Source organism: Podarcis melisellensis (genome assembly GCF_964234715.1).
Source record: "Podarcis melisellensis genome assembly, chromosome: 10".
Classification (NCBI taxonomy): domain Eukaryota; kingdom Metazoa; phylum Chordata; class Lepidosauria; order Squamata; family Lacertidae; genus Podarcis; species Podarcis melisellensis.
In genome coordinates this window covers 75,766,530-75,790,493 of record NC_138542.1, presented here as the reverse complement: position 1 = coordinate 75,790,493, position 23,964 = coordinate 75,766,530, and the positions used below count along the sequence as shown (strand labels likewise).

Below are 23,964 nucleotides of genomic sequence, written 5' to 3'. Positions count from 1 at the left end.
TCCAAAGGGACTTCTCCAAACGGGGTGAATGGGCCGAAAATACAGTTCATTGTCAATGAGATTAAAGTGATGCATGTTGGGACAAAAAAACCCTACGCCCATTAATATAATGTACAGCCTCATGGGTCTGAATTGGATTTCTCTGTGTGCTCTGGGAGACCAGGGGAGAGGGGAGCTGGTCACAGCAGGAGGGGGCGTCTCCCTGGATGCTTCAGCAGCCGGCCTCCTCTGGGTCTCCTGGCCCCCTCCTCTCCTCCCTCTGAGCCTGAACTGCTCTCTGCCCCAGCCTCTTCCTGCTCACCAAACCCTGTTGCCTCCTCAGCTTGCAACACCTCCCCTTCCGGTCTGCTCCCCTTTCTCCGTCTATCTGCTCATCGCCATCCCAGACCCTGGGCTCTGAGCCTTCTTCCCTTGTGGACTCCTTCTTCCCCAGCTGGCAACAGCAGCCACAGCAGTAAAATCAGTATGATGGTAATATGAACTGTGGTCCTCTGGTAGGAAAACCCCCGAGTAGCATGATTGAATCAAAACTTCAGGGACTATGGAAAAGTACTATCTTCCCCAAACCCCAGAATAAGCAGTACCTCTGGGGTTGCCCCATGGGGTTCAAGAGTGAAGATGGGCCCCCCAGGAGACTTCCCTAGTCCCTGCCGCCCCTCCGTTCCCCTCTTGCAATTAGGCTTGGGGGAAGATCTCCCATTAAATTACAGTATTATCAGTTTTCTTCAGAATGCTTAGGAGGCAGGGATGAATTTCTGGTGAAGAAGCAGTGCTTGGAGATCATGCGGTGGGGGGATGACAGAGTTTGGTGCAAAAACCCTCTTGCATGCTTGAGTAGAGCAACTCCAGGGCATGGGCCAAGTAGCAGCAGGGTAGGGGCCACGTGCAGAGCAAGTCCCACACTGAGGTCAAAAACACACAGAGAGGCAGCAGGACTTCTTCAGTAATAGTTTACTGAGCTTTCAAAGCATACAGTTCTCACTGGGTCCCCAGTGAGGCACAAAACGTAGCTCCTGAGAGCAAATCCAGTTTCAGCAATAGAAAAATACAGCACACAGGATATCTAAGTCAGGCACACAAACCGGCAGAAGGGAGCAAGGGAGGAAAGAGGCTGGAAGGACACAGGGCAATGGAAGTGTGTCTTTCGCTTCCTGTCGTCTGGGAGGGAAGTCAGCAACTCGAAATCTGCAGGGGCTTCACGGAGAAAAGCTTTCTGCCGGCTGCTTCCAGGCAAATGAGCATCCCAGAAACACACACTGTGATTTGTGGTGTATTGCCATATCAATTGTTTTTGAAAGGTTATCACAATGTAGTCTAGAAACCAGTATAGGATGAGATCAATATATCGCCCAGCCCTAATCCTCACTCACCACCAGAAATCCAGATTCACCCTCTCCCCTTCACTATCAAAAGGTACCTTACATCTAAAATTATAATCACTATTGTGAGATGTTACCTTCATTATTTCATTACTATGTTGTTGTTTAGTTGTGTCTGACTCTTTGTGACCCCCTGGACCAGAGCACGCCAGGCACTCCTGTCTTCCACGGCCTCCCGCAGTTTGGTCAAACTCATGCTGGTAGCTTCGAGAACACTGTCCCACCATCTCGTCCTCTGTCTTTTTTTTAAAAAAATAATATTTTATTAGGTTTTATGAGTAAACAGAAAAAACGAAAAAAACACATACACAAAAATACAAAATACAAAAAAGAATTACAAACATTTAACTTATAAAAAAGAAAAAAAACAGAAAAACAAAAAACAAAAATCCCTCTTTTTAGATTCTCATCTTTGATTCACTTCTTTTCCTGACTTCCTCACATCTCCCTTTTTTGTATCCCTTTTGAAAATTAATTCAGCAAATTCATATCCAATTAACTTATCTATTATCAATCCAATCTTATTTTTAACCTAGTTGCTAGAACCCCATCAATTCATTTCAATGTCATCAACATTCAAAAATTTTACAATGTTTCTGTAAATAAATTTAAATTTCCTCCAATCTTCTTCCACCAGCTCTTCTCCCTGGTCTCGGATTCTGCCAGTCATTTCCGCCATTTCCATGTAGTCCACTACTTGCATCTGCCATTCTTCCAGAGTGGGAAGGTCTTGTGTCTTCCAATGCTTTGCAATAAGTATTCTTGCTGCTGCTGTAAGGTACATAAAGAAAGTTCTGTCCTTCTTTGACACCAATTGGCCGACAATGCCCAGGAGAAAGGCCTCTGGTTTCTTAGGGAAAGTGTACTTAAGTACCTTCTTCAATTCATTGTAGATCATCTCCCAGAAAGCCTTAATCCTTGGGCACGTCCACCAGAGGTGAAAGAATGTACCTTCAATTTCTTTACATTTCCAGCATTTATTATCGGGCAAATGATAAATTTTTGCAAGCTTGACTGGGGTCATGTACCACCTGTACATCATTTTCATAATATTCTCTCTTAGGGCCTTACATGCCGTAAATTTAATCCCGGTGGTCCACAACTTCTCCCAGTCAGCAAACATGATATTAAAGCCTATATCTTGTGCCCATTTTATCATTGCCGATTTTACTGTTTCTTCCTCAGCGTTCCATTACAGCAGTAAATTATACATTCTTGATAGAATCTTAGCATTGGGTTCTAGCAATTCTGTCTCTAACTTTGATCTTTCCACCTGGAAACCCACTTTTTTGTCTTGGTTAAAAACCTCTCTTATTTGAAAATAGTGTAACCAATCTCGCACCTTCTCTTTAAGCTTCTCATAACTCTGCAATTTCAATTTGTCACCTTCCTGTTCTAAAATTTCCCAATATTTTGGCCACTTGTCCTCCATATTAAGTTTTTTCAAAGCTTTTGCTTCCATAGGTGAAAGCCACCTTGGGGTTTTACTCTCCAAAAAGTCTTTATATCTAATCCAGACATTAAACAATGCTTTCCTGACAATATGGCTTTTAAATGCCTTGTGCGCTTTTACCTTGCCGTACCACAAGTATGCATGCCACCCAAATACATTATCATACCCCTCAAGATCTAAAACATCTGTGTTTTCAAGAAGTAGCCATTCCTTCAGCCAGCAAAAAGTTGCTGATTCATAATAGAGTTTCAAGTCTGGCAGGGCAACCCCCCCTCTATCTTTAGCATCAGTAAGTATCTTATATTTTATTCTGGGCTTTTTGCCCTGCCAGACAAATCTAGATATATCTCTCTGCCACTTCTTAAAACAATCCATCTTGTCAATAATTTGCAATGATTGAAATAAAAATAACATTCTCGGCAATACATTCATTTTGATAACAGCAATACGACCCAGCAAGGAAAGCTTCAAATTTGACCAAATTTCTAAATCTCTTTTGACTTCTGACCAACATTTCTCATAATTATCTTTAAATAGGTTCACATTCTTAGCGGTCATATTTACCCCCAGGTCCACCATCTCGTCCTCTGTCGTCCCCTTCTCCTTGTGCCCTCCATCTTTCCCAGCATCAGGGTCTTTTCCAGGGAGTCTTCTCTTCTCATGAGGTGGCCAAAGTATTGGAGCCTCAGCTTCACGATCTGTCCTTCCAGTGAGCACTCAGGGCTGATTTCCTTAAGAATGGAGAGGTTTGATCTTCTTGCAGTCCATGGGACTCTCGAGAGTCTCCTCCAGCACCAGAATTCAAAAGCATCAATTCTTCGGCGATCAGCCTTCTTTATGGTCCAGCTCTCACTTCCATACATCAGTACTGGGGAAACCATAGCTTTAACTATATGGACCTTTGTTGGCAAGGTGATGTCTCTGCTTTTTAAGATGCTGTCTAGGTTTGCCATTGCCTTTCTCCCAAGGAGCAGGCGTCTTTTAATTTTGTGACTGCTGTCACCATCTGCAGTGATCATGGAGCCCAAGAAAGTAAAATCTCTCACTGCCTCCATTTCTTCCCCTTCTATTTGCCAGGAGGTGATGGGACCAGTGGCCATGATCTTCATTTTTTTGATGTTGAGCTTCAGACCATATTTTGCGCTCTCCTCTTTCACCCTCATTAAAAGGTTCTTTATAGAATCATAGAAGAATCATAGAATCATAGAGTTGGAATAGACCACAAGGGCCATCGAGTCCAACCCCCTGCCAAGCAGGGGTTAATTCCTCCTCACTTTCTGCCATCAAGGTTGTGTCATCTGCATATCTGAGGTTGTTGATATTTCTTCCGGTGATCTTTATTCCGGCTTGGGATTCATCCAGTCCAGCCTTTCGCATGATGAATTCTGCATATAAGTTAAATAAGCAGGGAGACAATATACAGCCTTGTCGTACTCCTTTCCCAATTTTGAACCAATCAGTTGTTCCATATCCAGTTCTAACTGTAGCTTCTTGTCCCACATAGAGATTTCTCAGGAGACAGATGAGGTGATCAGGCACTCCCATTTCTTAAAAACTTGCCATAGTTTGCTGTGGTCGACACAGTCAAAGGCTTTTGCATAGTCAATGAAGCAGAAGTAGATGTCTTTCTGGAACTCTCTAGCTTTCTCCATAATCCAGCGCATGTTTGCAATTTGGTCTCTGGTTCCTCTGCCTCTTCTAAATCCAGCTTGCACTTCTGGGAGTTCTCGGTCCACATACTGCTTAAGCCTGCCTTGTAGAATTTTAATCATAACCTTGCTAGCGTGTGAAATGAGTGCAATTGTGCGGTAGTTGGAGCATTCTTTGGCACTTCCCTTCTCTGGGATTGAGATGTAGACTGATCTTCTCCAATCCTCTGGCCACTGCGGAGTTTTCCAAATTTGCTGGCATATTAAGTGTAGCACCTTAACAGCATCATCTTTTAAAAATTTTAATAGTTCCACTGGCCTTGTTATTAGCAATGCTTTCTAAGGCCCATTTGACTTCACTTTCCAGGATGTCTGGCTCAAGGTCTGCAACCACACTACCTGGGTTGTACGAGACATCCATATCTTTCTGGTATAATTCCTCTGTGTATTATTGCCACCTCTTTTTGATGTCTTCTGCTTCTGTTAGGTCCTTACCACTTTTGTCCTTTATTATGGTAATCTTTGTACGAAATGTTCCTTTCATATCTCCAATTTTCTTGAACAGATCTCTGGTTCTTCCCATTCTGTTGTTTTCCTCTATTTCTTTGCATTGCTCGTTTAAGAAGGCCTTCTTGTCTCTCCTTGCTATTCTTTGGAAATCTGCATTCAATTTCCTGTATCTTTCACTATCTCCCTCGCATTTTGCTTGCCTTCTCTCCCCCGCTATTTGTAAGGCCTCACTGGACAGCCACTTTGCTTTCTTGCATTTCCTTTTCATTGGGATGGTTTTAGTTGCTGCCTCTTGTATAATGTTACGAGCCTCCATCCATAGTTCTTCAGGCACTCTGTCCATTACTATACAGTTTTACATATAAACAGCAGAACCTCAAATACACAACATGCTTTTAAGATGGATTTTCTGCTGAGTTCATTGCTGTGAAGAAGAGTAAACTCTGAAAGAAACATGTTGCTCACTCCATACATCTAAATGGGTTCTCCCCTCTGAGTCCTTAGATGTTCCTTAAACACTCCATTATAACTAAAGCACTTTCTGCAATCTTTCCCTTTAATCAGTTTCTCCTCTTTGAGGGTTGATGGGTTTGTAGGGTGTCAACTGTTAAATTTCTTCCTGTCCATGAGTCTGTTGATGTAGGACTTCCACTAGGACTGAGCCTCAATATACTTTCCTGACGTTTATACGGTTTGTCTCTTGTGGGAGTTTGTTGATGTAAATCAAGGGTTCCACTCGGACTGAAGCTCCTTCCGAACTCCATACATTTAAATGGTTTCTTCCCTGTGTGTCTGCTGAGGTTTTCTAAGATTTCCACTTTGACTGAAGCTTTTTCCGCACTTCATGCATTTAAATGGTTTCTCCCATGTGTGAGTCCGTTGATGACTTCTAAGCATTGCAATGAAACTGAATCTCTTTCCGCATTCCATGCATTCTTATGGTTTCTCCCCTGTGTGTGTCCGTTGATGTATATTGAGGTGTCCACTCTTACTGAAGCTCTTTCCACACTCCATACATTTATATGGTTTCTCCCCTGTGTGAATCCGTTGATGTGTTTTAAGGTCTCCATTCTGACTGAAAATCTTTCCGCACTCAATGCATTTAAATGGATTCTTCCCTGTGTGAGTCTGCTGGTGTAATTTAAGGTCTCCTATTTGACTGAAGCTCTTCCCACTTGCCATACATTAATATGGTTTCCCCCTGCCTGTGTGAGTCCGTTGATGTGATCTAAGGCCTGAATCGTAACTGAAGCTCTTTCCACATTCCATACATTTATATGGTTTCTCCCCTGTGTGAGTCCGTTGATGTGTTCTAAGGTATCCATTTCGACTGAAGCTCTTTCCGCACTCAATGCATTTAAATGGTTTTTCCCCTGTGTGAGTCCGTTGATGTATTCTAAGTGTTCCAATCTGATGGAAGCTCTTTCCACACTCCATACATCCATATGGTTTCTCCCTTGTATGAGTCTGTTGATGTGATCTAAGGCCTGCATCGTAACTGAAGTTCTTTCCACATTCCATACATTTAAATGGTTTCTCCCCTGTATGAATCCGTTGATGTTTTTTAAGGTCTGCATTCTGACTGAAGCTCTTTCCACATTCCATACATTTAAATGGTTTTTCCCCTGTGTGAGTCCGTTGATGTATTCTAAGGGCTCCATTTTCACTAAAGCTCTTTCCGCACTCTATACATTTATATGGTTTCTCCCCTGTGTGAGTCCGTTGATGCATATTGCGGTGTCCACTCTGACTGAAGCTCTTTCCGCACTCCATACATTTATATGGTTTTTCACCAGTGTGAGTTCGCAGGTGTAATTTAAGGTCTGCATTCTGACTGAAGCTCTTCCCACACTCCATGCATTTAAATGGTTTCTCCCCTGTGTGAGTCTGGTGATGTTTACTGAGGTGTCCACTCTTACTGAAGCTCTTTCCACACTCCATACATTTATATGGTTTTTCACCCGTGTGAGTCCGTATATGCGAACTTAAGTGTCCACTCCGACTGAAGCTTTTTCCACACTCAATGCATTTAAAAGGTTTTTCACCCGTGTGAGTCCGCAGATGTGCACTTAAGTGTCCACTCTGACGGAAGCTTTTCCCGCACTCCATGCATTTAAATGGTTTTTCGCCTGTGTGAGTCCGCTGGTGTATATTGAGGAGTCCTCTTAGACTGAAGTTCTTCCCACACTCCCTGCATTGGAATCCTTTCTTGCCCATGTGAGTCCGCTGATGTGTTCTAAGTTTTCTACTATCAGTGAAACTTTTCCCACTCTCCATACCTTTAAATGTTTTCTCCCCTCTTGGAGTCATTGATGTGAGCTATGTGTGCTCATTCAATGAAGCATATCCCACATTTCACACATTTTTATTTCTATTCCTAATGAAATGAAAGGTGCCCCATTCCTTGGAATTCTGAATGTCTTCTCCATCACCTTCTTCAGAGTGGGAGGAAAGGAAATCCTGTTTGGGTTTCAAGGAAGAGAACAAAGGGAAAGAGAGCACATCAAGCTCCATTAAAGCTTCTCTTATTTCAACATCTCCTACATTCTCCCATGTCCTACCCATGTTCCCAATTTTTTGGAAATGAAAAAGCAATGTCATCAAATGATAGTAATGCATCACCACCTTTCATAATCCTCAACCATTGTTAATAAAGCAGCATGATCTTGGAATACAGCCTTTTCAAATCAATTGTTTCCTCACAGGAAAGGCAGCTGCTCTCTGTCCGTGAACAGGCCCTCTCTTTCTCTGGTCCATCATTCCTTTGGACATTCCCCATCCTCTGCATCATAATCCTGCATCCACCTCTAGATCTTTATGAATCACCTGCACAGTCTCATTGGCCACAAGAGGTCCATGTGGACCATTATGTGAGGCCCAGGTCTATGTCTTTTCCAGGGACTGTGGTCTGGGTCAGTTAGAGAACTAGAGACAAGGCTTGGTGCTTGGGGTCAGCTGAATGGGTGCTCAGGGAAGCTCCTGTTCTTGGAGATGGACCTCCCTCTACATGCCTCACATTGCATGGAGAGAGCAGGAGAAGCAGAAGGAAAGCAGCTGGGAAATGGGAATCCCAGACGGAAAGACCCACCCCAATTGCTCCTTATAATAATGATGTGCTGCCCGATCTCATGTCCGTCTACTGACTATCCTAAAGTGACACTGAAAAAGCTGCATATTAAAGGCAAATGGATAAGTGTACTTAGTGAAAACTTCAACCTTGAATATGTAGTGTTCATTTATCGATGGCCTGAAGTTGTGTTATTTCTAGAGACATTAATTTATTCCTGTTCTGTCTCAAATATCGCTATTATATGATGCCATGGGGTGTTATGGGAACGGTAGTACCTTTGGTGGTCCCCACCCTGCACTATGCTCTCACCTGTTTCTTCCAGAAGCTGTCAGGATGCAACAGGGGCCATGATCCCAGGAATGGCTTCAACCGGCCGGCAAAACCAGGTGAGGATAGCTGATGGGTCTCAAATCCTTGGTGGGTTGGGGAATTCTGCTGCAGGTGAAGGCAGGCCCTGGTGGATGGAGAGGAGGAGAAGAACAGTGAATCCCACAGTCAAGAAGGCAGATTCTGCCCATGCTGCAGAGGAAAGTGAAGGGCCGATGGGATCGTCAACCGGGGAAGGAAGCCCATCGAGAAGGAAAACTCTGGTCCTAAACATTTGCGGCCTCATGTGTTATTTTCAGGAGAAGAAAAGGCTATGGAGGAAAACCCACACAAATCCAGAGTGGAGTTTCTAAGACGGTTGGATGGTGTCCTGCACACCTTCTTCATTCAACTCCTGCAGCGAAGCTGGTGCGTACATATTGCTCTGCTTTCCTTGGGACCATATAAGCCAGACTGAGAAGGGGGTCTGGTTGTCTAGGCAGCCCAGGACCCCCAAAGACACGGCCCAGGCTTGCAGTGCTACGAACACAGCAGTTTCAAGTGAGGAGTTCAGAGCTGCGTATCAAAGTCTCTCCGATGTGGAACAAGGGAAACAGAAACAAAATTTACATCATAAATGTAAAGGTAAAGGGACCCCTGACCGTTAGGTCCAGTCGTGGCCAACTCTGGTGTTGCGGCACTCATCTTGCTTTATTGGCCGAGGGAACAGGTGTACAGCTTCCGGGTTGTGTGGCCAGCATGACTAAGCCACTTCTGGCGAAGCAGAGCAGGGCACGGAAACGCCGTTTACCTTCCCGCCAGAGCGGTACCTATTTATCTCCTTATACTTTGAGGTACTTTCGAACTGCTAGGTTGGCAGGAGCATGACTGAGCAATGGGAGCTCACCCCGCCGTGGAGATTTGAACCGGCAACCTTCTGATTGGCATGTCCTAGGCTCTGTGGTTTAACCCACAATGCCACCCGCGTCCCATATTTACATCATACGGCATTGTAAAAGTACTGTATTTTTCGCCCTATAGGACGCACTTTTCCCCCTCCAAAAATGAAGGGGAAATGTGTGTGCGTCCTATGGGGCGAATGCAGGCTTTCGCTGAAGCCTGGAGAGTGAGAGGGGTCGGTGTCCACCGACCCCTCTCGCTCTCCAGGCTTCAGGAGAGCTGCAGCGCCAGCCCCACAAGGTCGGGGGACAGCGGGGAGGCTGAACGCCGCCATCCTGCTGTCTCCCGATGTGGTTTGGAGGCTGACGGCGGGGAGACGCAAGCTCCGGGGACAGCGGAGAGGTGCAGCGCGTCTTCCCGCTGTCCCCGGACCTGGTCTGCAGGCAGGCGGCGGGGAGAAGAGCGCTTCTCCCCAATGCCGCCCCGCAAGCTCCGGGGACAGCTGGGCAGTGCAGCGCGTCTTCCCGCTGTCCCCAGACCTGGTCTGCAGGCAGGCGGCAGGGAGAAGAGCGCTTCTCCTCGCTGCCTGCCCCGCAAGCGCCTGGGTGGGAAATAATTTTCCCCCCTTTATTTCCCCCCCCAAAAAAACTTGGTGCGTCCTATGGGCCGGTGCGTCCTATGGGGCGAAAAGTACGGTATTCAAACTATTTGTTTTTCGAAGAAAAGACCACAGTGTATCATGTGGCCCCTGGAAAGCTAATAAACGTATTGTGGCTGGCAGTTTTAGGGGTGCAGGACCAGGAAAGCTCCTGTCGCCATGATCCTTCTAATGGGGATTCAGGCCTCATCATGGGACTGAAATTGCCCTGGTTGTGCTGGTTGATGATCTCCAAGGGGCCAGAGGCTGAGGGGGAAGCTCTTTCCTGGTTCTCTCAGCGGCTTTGGAGACCTTTGGCCATGGTGTCCTTCTGGACAATCTTGGGAAGCTGGGGGCCCTGTTATGCAGTGGTTCCCCTCCTTCTCTTGGGATTCACAGGATGTTGAGTAAGTCTGCAGGCTTCAAAAGGCTGATGCAATACTCTGTGAAGTGCTGGGTCAGAGTGACTCAGCAGGGATGTGATTGGCTATCACCTGTTTTAAAAGGAAAGCCTGTTCAACAGTAAGTTGTGGTGGTTGTGCTGAGGTGTGGTGGTGCTGTGGTGGAGAGTATTCGTTTGCCAAAAGGAGCAGGTACTCTGTATGGACTGTTTTTGTAAATACTTGTATATAGCTCACATTAAAAAGACTGCACTGAAAAGAAACCTGGGACTCTGAGCATTTCGCTAAAAAGCGCCGCGAGGAATTCGCGACACCTTCCTCCTGGGCCATGTCCAGAAAGTGGTGTTCAGACCCCTGGATGCTTACTTGTGGGCTGCCCCAGGGCTCCTTCCTCTCCCCTGTGCTTTTTACTATCTATATGCAGCCACTGGGAGAGATCATCAGGGGGTTTGGGTTGGGTGTTCACCAGTATGTGGATGATGCCCAGCTCTTCCTCTCTTTTAAATTGGAGCTAGTGAAGATGGTGAATGCCCTGTGTGGCTGTCTGGAGGTGGTTGGAGGATGGATGGCGGCCAACACATTGAGGTTCAATCCTGACAAGACAGAAGTACTGCCCCTGGGGGAGGGTGGGGGCCTTCCTGGTCCTGATGGGGTAACTGTGCCCCTGAAAGACCAGGTGTGCAGCCTGGGGGTCATTTTGGACTCCCAGCTGTGCATGGAGGCGCAGGTCAATTCTGTGTCCAGGGCAGCTGTCTACCAGTTCCATCTGGTACGCTGGCTGAGAATTTACCAGCCTTCAGACTTTCTCACCAGAGTGGCACATGATCTGGTTATTTCCTGCTTGGAGTACTGCCAGCTGCTCTACATGGGGCCGCCTTTGAAGGTGACTCTGAAACTGCAACTAATCCAGAATGGGGGAGCTAGACTAGTTACTGGGAGCAGCCACTAAGACCACATAACACTATTTCTAAAGTATCTTCCCTGACTCCCAGCGCATTTCCGAGCACAATTCAAACGGTTGGTGCTGACTTTTAAAGTGTCTGTGGAATGTGAAACACAAGAGCAGTCAAGTACAACATCCCTAGAGTGGACATAAAAGGGGATGTCCTGACCAGCCAGTCAGAACTTCCAGTTTCTCCTAGGCTGGGACAGACTTCTTCTGCATGTGACTAGAGGTGGGCGCGACCTCACCTGCCCAGATAACAAAAGAGCAGGACTGGTCAGCCATCTCTCTCTCTCTGACTACATTCGTCGAAGAAGCAACATCTGCTTAGCCTAAGATGCTCATTTGGGCTGTCTCCTTATGGGATAGTTTCCAGGTGTTTTGAACTTTTGTAACTTAAGTCCGCCTTCTGGGATCCATTTGTGAACAGAATGTGTGAGTAAACTCTTTTTATACTTTTATAGAAGACTGTGTCGTGTCTATCTTTTTATGAGGGACTAAAGTGGAAATTACCAAGGAACCTTATTTTAGAGGCTTTAGCGAGCCTGAGCAAATGCATCCGCTGTAAGTTTAAAAGGGGGAATGTTACTCTGCTAAATTGTACAACTTGTTAACACAAGTTGGAAAGGATATAATCAAACAATATGTCCTCTCCTGCGTCCTTGAACATTCCCACAGTGTCATGGTTGCATTTTTCAGGCATAGAAAAGTACGGATCTAAGTACAGCGATAATTCCTAACCTATCGGTTCAAGAAGGTTCTGGTAGTTTTATTCGATGATTCAAAGCTGGTGTTTTCTTTATTATTATTTTTTAAGATTTTTATTAGGGTTTCAACAGATTTTATCATAACAAACAAAACAACACAATAACAGACAATAAACAATATAACATATAAAAATCAAACAAAAATATATAAGTTTAATTCTTAATTTCATGTACCTTCCTTTCCCGACCTCCTCACACCTCCCTTTTCTGTATTCCAATTTCCAAATTAGTTTCAGCAAACTCTTCCACTATTTTGACTGATTTTAATATTGCTTAATTTCTTTTAAATTAACCATTGCCGCTGCTAACCACTTATCTTATAATCCCCACCATTGATTAATTTTGCTATGTTTCTTTACTTGTTACTTATACAACATCTTTGCACGTTCCTTTCAAATTTGTCACTAATGCCGCACTATCTCTATATCCTGCATCGTTTTAACATTCAAATAGTTTACAATGTTTTTGCAGATAGTCTTTAAATAAAGCTGGTGTTTTCTTTAGATCATGGGGAGGCAAACTAAGGCCCGAGGTATAAATACGATGATGATGATGATCTTGTGGGGGTTTTTTTTAGTTATTTTGGAGCTTGTACTGCTATATCAGCTCATAAAATGTTATGGGTGGAGAAAATCACAGGGTTGCCATGAACTATAATCCCACCCAGGAAATCTCATTCATATACATTCTGTAAATTTGGGGACGTCACACACCTCACCTGTGCTAATACTGGCAGTCTCTGGCCTCCACACCCGGTGTGTAGAGCCTCCAGCCCCAGGCACTGTCTATCCTGAAAATGGCTCCTTTGACTGGGAAGATTCATGCAGTCGCTGTCATCGGATGATGATGGGTTGTATCTCAGCTTGTCAGTCCCTCTGACATTGCCTTCAAAGAATAAGGGGAACAGAAATGCTTTTGAGGTGCAACTTCTGTATCAATCCTGAGAGCCATTCCATGGACTCTGCACCCCTGTTTCTGAGGACAGGTGTACATTATCCTCATCCTCAGTGGAAAAGACAATAAAGATGGAAGCCTGAGAGAGAGGAAAAGGTTTCTGGCTGCTTCCTGGGTGGGATTGCGGAAACCAAGAGCCGCTTCTGAGAAGGCCTCCCCCCTCCCCTCTTCCTCTGGGGATTTCCTCTCCTCTCCAGGGGACCAATGGTTGGACTGGGCAGAATGGCTGCATCTGGACAGGGCAGGGGATTATGGGGTGGGAAGAGGATGGAGCTTGCAGGAAGGAAGGGTGGGAGGACAGGACCCCCACTTTCCAGGGATCCCTCTCTGGTTGCCTTGAAGGGGGGTCGATTCCTGGGCGGGAGGGAGAAGCCAAGGCGGCCCCTCCAGAGATTCATCGTGGGCGTCATGATGGAGACGCCCTACCCAGACTGTCCTTCCTATCTCTCCCCCCCCCCCCGCCGCCAATGCTGCCCTTCCCTGCCCCAGGGATGCTCCCCTCCCTCCCCCCGCCCAATTTCCTCGACCCCCTCCCTCTCTCCTGAGTCTCCCCTGCATCCAGAGGCTCCCTTGGCGCCGCTCACCGCACACCCTGCGCCCCCATCTCTCCAGCCGGAGGCGCCCCCCCAAGACAAGCAGGGAAAGGACGGGGGTCTCTATCCCTCGTGCCCGTTAACCCTTTCGTGGCCCACCTCTCTCTGCGCGGAGCCGCCAGAGCTCCGGGGATGCCTGCGCGGGGGACACGGGGCGATGGGGTCCTCATGGGGACTCCCTGGGTGGGGGTCCCATGCCCGCCCCCGCCTAAGGGGCCGAGAAAAGCTCCCTTCGCAGCAGGCGTGCCGGGATCCAGGCCCCCCGGAAGGCGCTTGGGGGAGCTGGAGGGGTCTCTGGGTCCTTTCCCCCGCTCTCCCCCCCCCGCGACCCCTTTACCTCTTTCTCCTCGCTCCCGATTCTCCTTTCCTGCAACATCCACGGGGGGGGGGGGTTCCCTGCCTCCTCCCTCCCCTTTCCGAAAGCGCCCCCCCCCTTAGATCTACGGGGCAGAGCGGCAATTCGGAGTGGAAGCTCCACTTCCGGGAGAAGGTTGGGAGGGGGGCTCCCCGCCCCACATTTCTGGAGCAGAAACCGGATTGGAGGAGGAGGAGGAGGAGCAATGTATTGGGGGCGGGATCTGGGGTTGTGGGGGCGGGATGAGAGAAGGATGTGCCGGGAGGGGAGGGAAAGTGTTGAGCGGGGGGGGGGGGAGGAGAGGAAATTCCCCCCCCCCGGGTCTTCCTTCTGGGGATCAGGAGAGGGGGGAGGGACTGATCCCGACAATCCAACAGCGAAGTCATGGAGGTTTATCTCCATGACATCTAGTGGGAGGGCGTTCCACAGGGCAGTCACGACAACCGAGAAGTAACCTCACTTCTCGCAATGAGGGATCTGCCAGAAGACCCTCGGAGCTGGACCTCAGTGTCCGGGCTGAGCGATGGACGTGGAGACGCTCCTCCCCTTCTACTGGGCTGAGACCATTTGGGGCTTTCAAGGTCAGCGGACTGGGAGCCAGTGAGGATTTCTTAGGACCCGTGTTCAGGGGCCAGCTGTTAGGGGGCCGTTCAGCTGCTGTCCAAAACTGAAGGTATCCCTTGCCGGAAATAATCCATAAGCCTCTCCTGCTCCGCCTTCTCGGGATGCCATTGGTGCGCGATGCTCCGGCTCTGGAAAGAGGGAGAGGCGTGAGTTGGGTGCGCTCGGCTTGCCAAGGGTTAAACGGAAACAAGCTAGATTCCTAGACAGGAAAGTAAGGGGGGGGACAGGGTCCCCCAGAGCGAAAGCCCAACCCCTCCCTTTCCTGCAAGAAGTCGGGCGTGTGGGGGTCCCCTTGGTTCGGCTCTGCAGAGGCTGCCTGGGGGCGCCTGCTGGGATCCGGTGAGCCTCCTCTCTCCCAGGATAGGGCCCATGGGGAGAGCGGGGGTCCCAGCGCTGCCTGGCGAGAGGGGGGCAAGTCAGGGCGCGGAGGGTCGCAGGAGGGCGACAGCTCTGCTCTTCCTTTGCATGGATGCGCTGCTGACCCCGTGGGTCCAGGAGTGGGGAAATGCATGCAGAGAAACCCCATTCAGATGTATGGATCAGTCCCCTTGTATAACAGAGGTTGTCCGCGGATGGAAACATCCGGACATGAAATATACCCTGGTCCCTAAAACCTCACCTGTGAAAGGAGAAGGAAGGAAGGAAGGAAGGAAGGAAGGAAGGAAGGAAGGAAGGAGAAAGCGCTTCCTCTTGCAACCTGTGGAACTGCCTCCCACAAGAGCCAGGGAGGCCACCAATCAAGGTGGCGTTAAAAGAGGAGGAGGCCAATCCGTGGAGGAGGAGGAGGACAGGGTGATGGGTGGCTCCTCTGCTCTGTCTCCCCTATAGGAGGGAGCCCTCTGGCCTGATCCTGCAGGGCTCATTTTCTCCTCCAGTGCTTAGTGTTGGGATGCAGCCAAGGAATTGGGGGCAAATGGCAGGCCCCCAGCTGTGCTGGGCCATCTCCAGGCCTTGGATCAGCCTGAAACTGCAACCGGAGCTTCAGCAGCTGGGCACACACACTCAGCAGAGTAAATGCACAACAGAAGTGGCTGGAGAGCCACATGTGAGCAGATTTACAAGCAGTTTGTTCAGCACACATCAGGACAAAGGAATCATGTCTCGTCTCCTTCATGTCCAAAGCAAGACAGCATAAGCAAAATCTATACAGTGGTACCTCGGGTTAAGTACTTAATTCGTTCTGGAGGTCCGCACTTAACCTGAAACTGTTCTTAACCTGAGGCACCACTTTAGCTAATGAGGCCTCCTGCTGCTGCCACGCCACCAGAGCACGATTTCTGTTCTCATCCTGAAGCAAAGTTCTTAACCCAAGGTAATATTTCCGGGTTAGCGGTGTCTGTAACCTGAAGCGCCTGTAACCTGAGGTACCACTGTACACAAACAGAAGTTCCCAGCAAGCTGTGCTGGAGTGTAAGCAGGCATGTGACACACAACAGTCTTGCCTGTCCCTTAAGGTGGAACGGAAATATTCTAACACTTAGTTCCTCCAGATGCAAGCGTGGCCTCTGAGATTGCGGGGGGTTGGACTAGATGATCCTTGGGGTGCCATCCACTTCTATAGTTCCATGAAAGCACCACTGGAGGTCTCACAAGCCAGGAGATTCAGAGCAGGAGAGGTCCTGCTGGAAAGGAAACAACCAGTGCAACTGTTTTAAAACAGGAATCCAATGTGTTTGTTGTGGGGGGACTCAGTGGGGAGGGGTAGACCCATGGATGCCGCCTTGATCTCCTTGGGCAAAGAGGTGGGAGAGAAATGCCATTCATAAAGAGAGGCAGCCCAGCCAATCATCTGGCTGCTGCATTTTGGGCCAGTTCCCGAGTCGCCTTCAAGGCAGTTCCACACAGAGAGCGTTGCAACCATCCCATCTGGTGCAGAGCAGGGAGGACCAGGGCCATGTCCTCTCTGTCCCAAAAGGTCTGTGGGGTGGGGAACTAGCCTGAGCTGGACATGGGCCTCAAGCGACCATGATGGACCCAGGAGTGCCCTCAAGTATTCATGACTGGGGAGGGGGAGCGTTAAGCAATGTAAAATCATCATCATTATTGTTAGTTCCCTGCCCGTCATCCAACTCTCCAAGAGCAGTTTACAAAATTTAAAAAAACAGCAATGAAAACAGTTGAAAACACATTACACGCATAGAAAGGCGAGTCTCGCTTTATCTGCTTTTGAGTGCTGTCCTTTGACCCCACCCACATGTCATTTGGCCCTCAGGAGTTAGCCAGATAAGGGAAGAAATGGGCTCTGAATGGGTTTGGGCAGGAGAGCAACTCTTGAGGAACCCTGGGTTAGGACCCCCCCCCCCAAACCCAATGCTCAGATAACACTCAGTACAAATGAGTCACTTGTCAATCACAGTTTTGACTTCATTCCTGGATTGAAAACTCTGAAAGGCAGGAGGCAACCAGGCTGATTCATCTCTCAGAAAGACCAGCAGTTCCCTGCACATTTTGCATGGTCACTTTCCCTCCAGGAGGGCTGGAGACTTACTGTATTTTTCTCTCCATAAGATGCACTTTTTCCCTCCTAAAAAGGGGAAATGGGTGTGCGTCTTATGGAGCGAAGGCAGGCGGAAAACGTCCCCAAGAGTCGCACACACGCTCCGCGCGGCTCTTGCGGGCTCTTTCCTGAGGAGGGAGTGACACGGCCAGTCAGTTCCTTCTCCCTCCTCGTAGAAAAGCCCGCAGGAGCTGTGCCCCCTTTAAAGAGGGTGCGGCTCTTGCTGGCTTTTGTGGGAGGTGGGGGAAGGGACAGAGGGCAGCCCTTCAGTCCCTTCCCCCACCTCCTGGAAAAGCCCCCAAGAGCCACACTCCCTTTCACTAGCCGCATGGAGCATGTGTGCGGCTCTTGGGGGCTTCTCCCTCCTGGGGAAAAGCCTGTAAGCACCACATACACGCTCCCTTGGAAAGGGAGCGCTGAGCAGAGCCTGGGATGCATCCAGGCTCTGCTCAGCACTGTTGCTTTCTGAGGCCAAAGGAAAGGACTGGACCCTGATTAAAATAAGACACGAGGCTTTGACCGGCAAGGCTCTCAGAGGAAGTGCGTACCCCACACCCCTCACCAGGCCATTTTATTAGCAAAAGAATCCTTTACACAGTGCTCGTAAGAACCAATCAGATTTCCTCTGAGCATTTAAACAAACCCCAAGTGGGGACAACGTTAAACTATAAACACTAGTTAGGCATGCATACTTTGGAGTAAATGAATGAAAACTACAAAGGAGCACATTCAGCAACCCCGGAGGTCATAAGCAATCAGTACACATGATAAGAAGAATGGCCAGGAGGACAGTGACCCTTGTCACCTTAATGTGAAACCTGTTTCCTGGCCTGTAAGAAAAGCTACATCGACGAAACTGCCCATTGTCTTTGAGGACCCAGGACGCCTGCCTGTCTAAGTGTGTACGTGACTTGTGAAGAGAGAGAAATGGGCAGTAGAGGAAAAAGGGCATGAATGTAGAATCTTATGGGATTTAATCAGAAATTATCATCAATATATCAATCCCAGTCAACACAATGTGTTCATCGTGGACACAATGGCTTGATGTATATTTTATAATTCCACATGGTAATCCCGTCTGATCCCTACAAGCGCTCCCTTTAAAATATATTTTTTTCTTGCATTCCCCTTCTAAAAACTAGGTGTGCCTTATAGTCAGGTGCATTTTATGGAGCCAAAAATAAGTTTTCCTTCTCTTTTCTAAAGAAACCTCAAGAGTCTGGGTTGTGGTGCAGTCCAGAGCTGGCTCTTCCAAGACTCATACATACTTCCTCACGGAACATTTTTCTCTTCCAGGCGATAGGTCAGTTTTGTAACAGAACGATGTATTTGCTTTGTAGAATTTGCAAGGATCTCTAATTCAGACAGACAGAACTTGGCAGAAGATCAAGGGTTTCCTTCATCTCTCTTGGAGGTTTCCTGAGAGCACAGATGGATGAGCAAGACTCAGCTGGCCCTGAAGCAGGAAGACATGATGACATCAGAACTGGGAACAATGGGGGATTCTGGGGAAAAACTGTGCAGAAGATCCTGGGTGAGGAGGACACTCTTCGCTCAAAGGTGCAGAGCCAGCAGTTCAGGCAGTTCTGCTTCCAGGAGGCCAAAGGACCTCGAGAGGTTTGCTGCCGACTCTACAACCTTTACCATCAATGGCTGAAGCCAGAAAGGCACATGAAAGCTGAGATGCTGGACCTGGTGATCTTGGAGCAGTTTCTGGCTGTCTTTCCACCAGAGATGGAGAGCTGGGTGAGGGAATGCAGAGCGGAGACCAGTTCCCAGGCGGTAGCCCTGGCTGAAGGTTTCCTCCTGAGTCAGGCAGAGGAGAGGAAGCAGGCAGAGCAGCAGGTGAGAGAGACTTTCCTCTGGATACTCCAAAGGGGCTCTGAACGTGAGTGAATTCTCCATCCTTTTTTTGGAAAGCAGCCATTGAATGCTATCAGATTGCCCTTCAGTTTTTGCCTCTGCCGTTCCTTTTCTAACTCTTCTTCATATTCTCTGTTTTGAATCTTTGTTGCTATTTCAGAGACAGGATCTGTTTGCAGAAATGGGCCCAGATTCCTCTGAGACCAAAAGGAAATCTGTTGGACACCAGAGAGAGGCTGCTGGGTAAGGAAGGAGTCCGTTCTCCATGTGGTCGCTTTCTGTTGATATCAAAACAAATCCATGGGATGTTGTCATCTTTTTTGGGGGGAGACACTTGGAACCGAGAGTACCAAGGATAGGAGATGTATTTTTAACCCAACTAAATTATGAAATGGGTCCAAATGTCCAGATGCACTTAGAAGGTGAGACTTTTTGGAGAGCAGCTGCACTCCTGGCTTCCCACTTACCTCTGTCTCTTGCAGGTGACCAGATGATGCCAGCAAGACCTCCTCATCCATCTGTTCATGGTTGTGAAGGAGAAGCAACAGCTGCGGAAGCAGCTCAGGTAGAGGGAGGGAGCCCTGTGGGGAAGGGGGCTGAGGGGTGGGGCAGCCAGGGTGCCTCTGGCCCCCAAGGAATCTCTCTCCTCCTCTTGGCTTCTGTCCAAGCTTCTCTGAAGGCATCTTTGTCAAGGACAGCTTGGACAGAAGCCAAGAGGCTGGGAATGCCGTTCGAGAAGCTTAATGTGCTGAGAATAAGGAACAGCCACCTTGCCTTAACTCACCTTCTGAAGATCAATAGGATGATCCATAAGTCATTGTAGTTTTATTTCTAGAGTTATCATTGAATGCTAAAATAGACTTCTACGCACTTCATCAAGCCTCAAAAACAGTTCCCAGGATTCACCTATCCAGTTACATCAGTTGCACAATGGGGCTTTCCCCCCCTTCTCCTCCCCCCATGCACTTCTTGAAGTTGTCTTTAGGGCATCAGAAGGGTCTCTCCACCCCCCCCCCCGAAGAACAGGACATGAGGAGCAGAGAGGGGATCCTTCCATCTGGCACAGACAGAAGGATTTTAAGAACACAGTGAAGAGTTCCTTCCATTTACACAAAGATTAATGTCCATCACTAAATCACACAAGAATTCCACTAAGACATTAAAAGCAGCACCCACAATTAAAACGTGCAGCAGGACGATCCCATTGAAACAAAACACCATTTAATGAGCAGAAAGAAACAGCAATGTGTAGCAGATAATCTTTATGCTCTCTAAAGAGGACCTCTTCATTTCTCTCTTAGGGTCCAGTGTGCTTTGAAGATGTCACTGTTCGTTTCACAGATGAGGAATGGGTGTTGCTGGATCCTGACCAGAGAGCTCTGCATAAGGAAGTCATGGAGGAGAATTGTGGGATCGTGGCCTCTCTCAGTAAGGCTCCCTTGTGGATCATAATCTCTCTTTGAAAATTCCATGCATATCTCTATGATAAGGCTCCCTGGTTTCAATGGAGGTCAACAGGGCCACTTGCAGCATCTAGGATTCTAATACCCCCAAAATTGACCTTAAATGAAGGGCTATCAGCATGTTTTGACCGTGGACATGATGAAGCCAGCATAGACCTTGCTGAGAATGGAGTGGGAACATGCTGGGAATTTGAGGTTAGGAAAGCACATCTTTGTTTGACACTGTCCTGCCTTGTATTGCCCAAAATCTTCCTGACACAGAGCTTGTGGAAGGCATTGGGGGGTTTTCTGATGGTTGTAATTGTTCACAATTCACTTCACAAAGCAGCTTGCTCAACACACAGTCCTAGTAGACCTTCATCTTGATATTGAACGGTTGGTATTCGCCCATACTCTTTTGGAGAGGTGAGCAGTTGCCGTAACTGCCTCGCCAGTACACTTGTCCTGGTCAGCATCAATGAAGAGGTTGTTGGTTTCTTAGGTAGACACAATCATCCACCACCTCCAGTGTCTGAAACTCGCATGGTTCTAGGCGCATTTCGCAACAGGGAGTGTCATAGACACGAGCAGTTTCTGAGCTCTGCTCGCAGAACCTAAGATTTCAGATTAAAACTGCAGAGTGGAAGGAAAGAAGGACCTTTTTCTGCCTCCCCACTTCCAGCTACTCTTTGAAGACTGAAGGAGAGACCTTCTTTAAAAATCAGGGGGGTGGGCAGGGGAAGGACTAGACCATGTGAAAAATGAACATATTATTTTAGCTGCTGTTCATTCCTTTTCAGCTTTGTATTTTTGTCAGAAGAGAGTGCATATGGACATTCCATTTTTGAGCCCATAACCTAGGTTTAAGGTCCTCTTTATGTCATAGCTGTCCTATCTCTGTTTCTAACACTGACCACCTCTAGTGTGTGGTCAGCAGTGTTGATGCATGGAATTCTTCCTCTATCACAAGGGTTAGAGATCAGTATTCAATACACTGGGACTCCATTTCTTCCGGCAGCTCTAATCCATTTCTTTCGTCATTGCAGGTGGTGGTGATTCGGAAATAGAGAGAGAGGATGCCCATGACAGAATCCACACAGTGGAGAAGCCATTGCCACTCTTGGAGTGTGGAGAGAGCTTCAGTCACAGCTCCCATTTGACTACCCACCAAAGAAATGCTATTGAGAAGAAACCCTCTCAGTTCTCTGAATGGGGAAAAACTCTCTGTTGGAATGAAAGCCTCACTTCACAGGAAATAATTCACACAGAGGAGGACCCACTGAAATACTTGGAATGTGGAAAGAGCTTCAGTACGAGTGCACATTTCATTTCACATCAAATAACTCACAGCAGGGAGAAACCCTATCAGGGCTTGGATTGTAGGGAAAGCTTTAATACAAGCACAACCTTCCATAAACACCAGAGAATTCACAGGGGAGAGAAGCCATTTCAATGCCGAGACTGTGGAAAGAGCTTCAGTCAAAGCACCCATCTCACAGCCCATCAAATAATTCATACAGGTGAGAAACCCTATCAGTGCTCAGAATGTGGGAAGAGTTTCACTGTGAGCTCCGGTCTCACTTCCCACCAAAGAATTCATACTGGGGAGAAACCCTATCAATGCATGAGCTGTGGAAACAGCTTCAGTCAGAAGGCAAGTCTCATTTCCCATCAAAGAATTCACAGTGGTGAGAAACCCTATCAGTGCTTGGAATGTGGGAAGAGCTTCAGTCGGAAGCAAAATCTCACTTCCCATCAAAGAATTCACAGTGCTTGGAACGTGGAAAGAGCTTCTGTAAAAGCGCCCATCTCACTACCCATCAAAGCATTCATACAGGGGAGAAACCCTATCAGTGCTTGGAACGTGGAAAGAGTTTCTGTAAAAGCGCCCATCTCACTACCCATCAAAGCATTCATACCAGGGAGAAATCCTATCAGTGATTGGATTGTGGAAAGAGTTTCCTCCAGAGACCGATCTCACTTCCCACCAAAGAATTCACACAAGGGGGAAAACCATATCAGTGCTTGGAATGTGGAAAGACCTTTAGTCACCGTGCCAATCTCGTGGCACACCCAAGAATTCACAGTGGTGAGAAACCATAACAGTGCTCCCAATGTGGGAAGAGCTTCACTGTGAGGTCCGGTCTCACTTCCCACCAAAGAATTCACAGTGGTAAGAAACCATATCAGTGCTTGGAATGTGGAAAGAGCTTCAGTAAGAGGACCAAGCTCATGGCCCATCAAAGAGTTCATGCAGGGGAGAATCATAGAATTTTAGACCTGCAGGAGACTTCTGGGTCGTCTAGTCCACTGCAGGACTCTCAACTAAAGCATCCATGACATATTGCCTTCAAACTTCTCCTTACAAACCTCCAAGGAAGGAGAGTCCACAACCTTCCAAAGGCGTCTCTAATTTGAAGCCATTGGTTTGGGTCCCAGCCTCCAGAGCCGGTGAAAACAAGCTTGTTCAATCTTCCACCTGACAGCCCTTCCTGTTCCTCAGAAGACTTGGTTTCCCAACGCTTAATTGTCTTGGTCAACCCCCTCTGCACCCTTTCCAGCTTGTCAAAATCCTTCTTAAACTGGGGCACCCAGAACTGGACACAGGACTCCAGGTGTGGTCTGAACAAGGCAGAAGAAAGTGGGGCTGTTACTTCTCTTGAGCTGGACACTTGACTTCTTTGGACGCAGCCTAGAATAACAGCCTATTTTGCTGCTGAATCATACTGTTGACTCATGGTAGTCTAAGACCCCTTTTCCATATGTACTACTGGCAAGCCTGGTATCCCCCATCTTATATTTGTGCAGCAAATTCTTCTTGCCTAACAGCAGAATCTTACCTTTCTGCTTAGTGAAATTTATTGGATGCCTTTATATACCACCTGTTTCTTCAAGAAGCTCAGTGTGGTCTTAAGTCACCCCCCCCCCATTGTTTAATCCTGACAACAACCCTGTGAGGTAGGTTGGGCTGTGAAGCCATCACCCTGTGGGCTTCATGGCTGAGTGGGGATTTGAACCCAGGTCTCCCAGTTCCTAGTCCAAAACTCTTAAGCACTGCACCCCACTGGCTCTCGAATGAGACTCTTGGAAAGTGCATGCATGCGCATTTATTGAAAGTTTCAGTGCAATGTCTTGGTGTTTGTAGTTAAAGTTTTATACGCATGTACCAATGACATTAATATATTAATGGTAATTACAGTAGAAGAGTAAATTTTAGGTAATGCTAGACAGCGATAGGGTTAGTTTGGAATGCTGGGATTGAAAAATTGAACAATTTCCACATGAATCACAAGAAGATCTAAAATATAAATAGAAAACGGCAACAGCAACAACCCCCGAAAAAGCCCCATGTCATGTATTGATGAAGTTGTTAGAAAATTTATTATGGGAAAGGGGGTAAAAGTCTTAATCTTCTCAGGGTTCCTACTCTTTGTGTGAATGAACCTTGTTGCTACAAATAAAGATCAGGTCTCCTGACCGCTGTTTTGCTCCTTTAACTTGCCTGGATTCTCCTTCTTTGCTGACCCCGGAGGGACCGTGGGGTGTGGCCCCCCGGGGAGCTGGGCAGTGGAGGAAATCAGCACCCCAAGATTTTTTCCTTCTCAGTGCTTCTCCACCTGA

The 23,964-nt window shown here is 47.6% G+C and overlaps 2 protein-coding genes and 1 long non-coding RNA gene across 6 annotated transcripts in view; 2 read left to right on the top strand and 1 right to left on the bottom strand.

Annotated features, from left to right (window-relative positions):
• The window catches only part of LOC309378858, a 230,243-nt gene extending 225,579 nt beyond the window's left edge, over positions 1 to 4,664 (top strand). The window contains exon 3 of the long non-coding RNA XR_014172210.1: positions 4,013 to 4,664. This is a non-coding gene — a long non-coding RNA (uncharacterized lncRNA). The remainder of the gene's footprint in view (positions 1 to 4,012) is intronic.
• A 667-nt stretch (positions 4,665 to 5,331) lies between these two features.
• The window catches only part of LOC309378719 (uncharacterized protein), a 61,407-nt gene continuing 42,774 nt past the window's right edge, over positions 5,332 to 23,964 (bottom strand). Inside the window, exons 1-3 of one of the 3 annotated variants that reach the window (XM_081927324.1) lie at positions 13,900 to 14,220; positions 8,371 to 8,515; positions 5,332 to 7,451 (exon numbers count right to left, since the gene is read on the bottom strand). In XM_081927324.1, the coding sequence (XP_081783450.1) occupies positions 6,177 to 7,301 (1,125 nt within the window). In that variant the 5' untranslated portion in view covers positions 7,302 to 7,451; positions 8,371 to 8,515; positions 13,900 to 14,220 and the 3' untranslated portion in view covers positions 5,332 to 6,176. Of the gene's footprint in view, positions 7,452 to 8,370; positions 8,516 to 12,733; positions 12,756 to 13,899; positions 14,221 to 23,964 lie in introns of those variants that run through there. The other 2 variants (XM_081927326.1, XM_081927325.1) reach the window with 2 other exon arrangements.
• Positions 14,308 to 23,840, top strand: LOC309378692 (uncharacterized protein). 2 transcript variants are annotated; one of them, XM_081927251.1, is made up of 6 exons: positions 14,308 to 14,880; positions 18,635 to 18,883; positions 19,062 to 19,144; positions 19,384 to 19,466; positions 20,203 to 20,329; positions 21,390 to 23,840. In XM_081927251.1, the coding sequence occupies exons 4-6, from the start codon at positions 19,392 to 19,394 to the stop codon at positions 22,478 to 22,480; spliced, it is 1,293 nt and encodes a 430-aa protein (XP_081783377.1). In that variant the 5' UTR covers positions 14,308 to 14,880; positions 18,635 to 18,883; positions 19,062 to 19,144; positions 19,384 to 19,391; the 3' UTR covers positions 22,481 to 23,840. The 2 variants fall into 2 exon arrangements, with proteins under 2 accessions (XP_081783377.1, XP_081783378.1); XM_081927252.1 differs by lacking the exon at positions 18,635 to 18,883.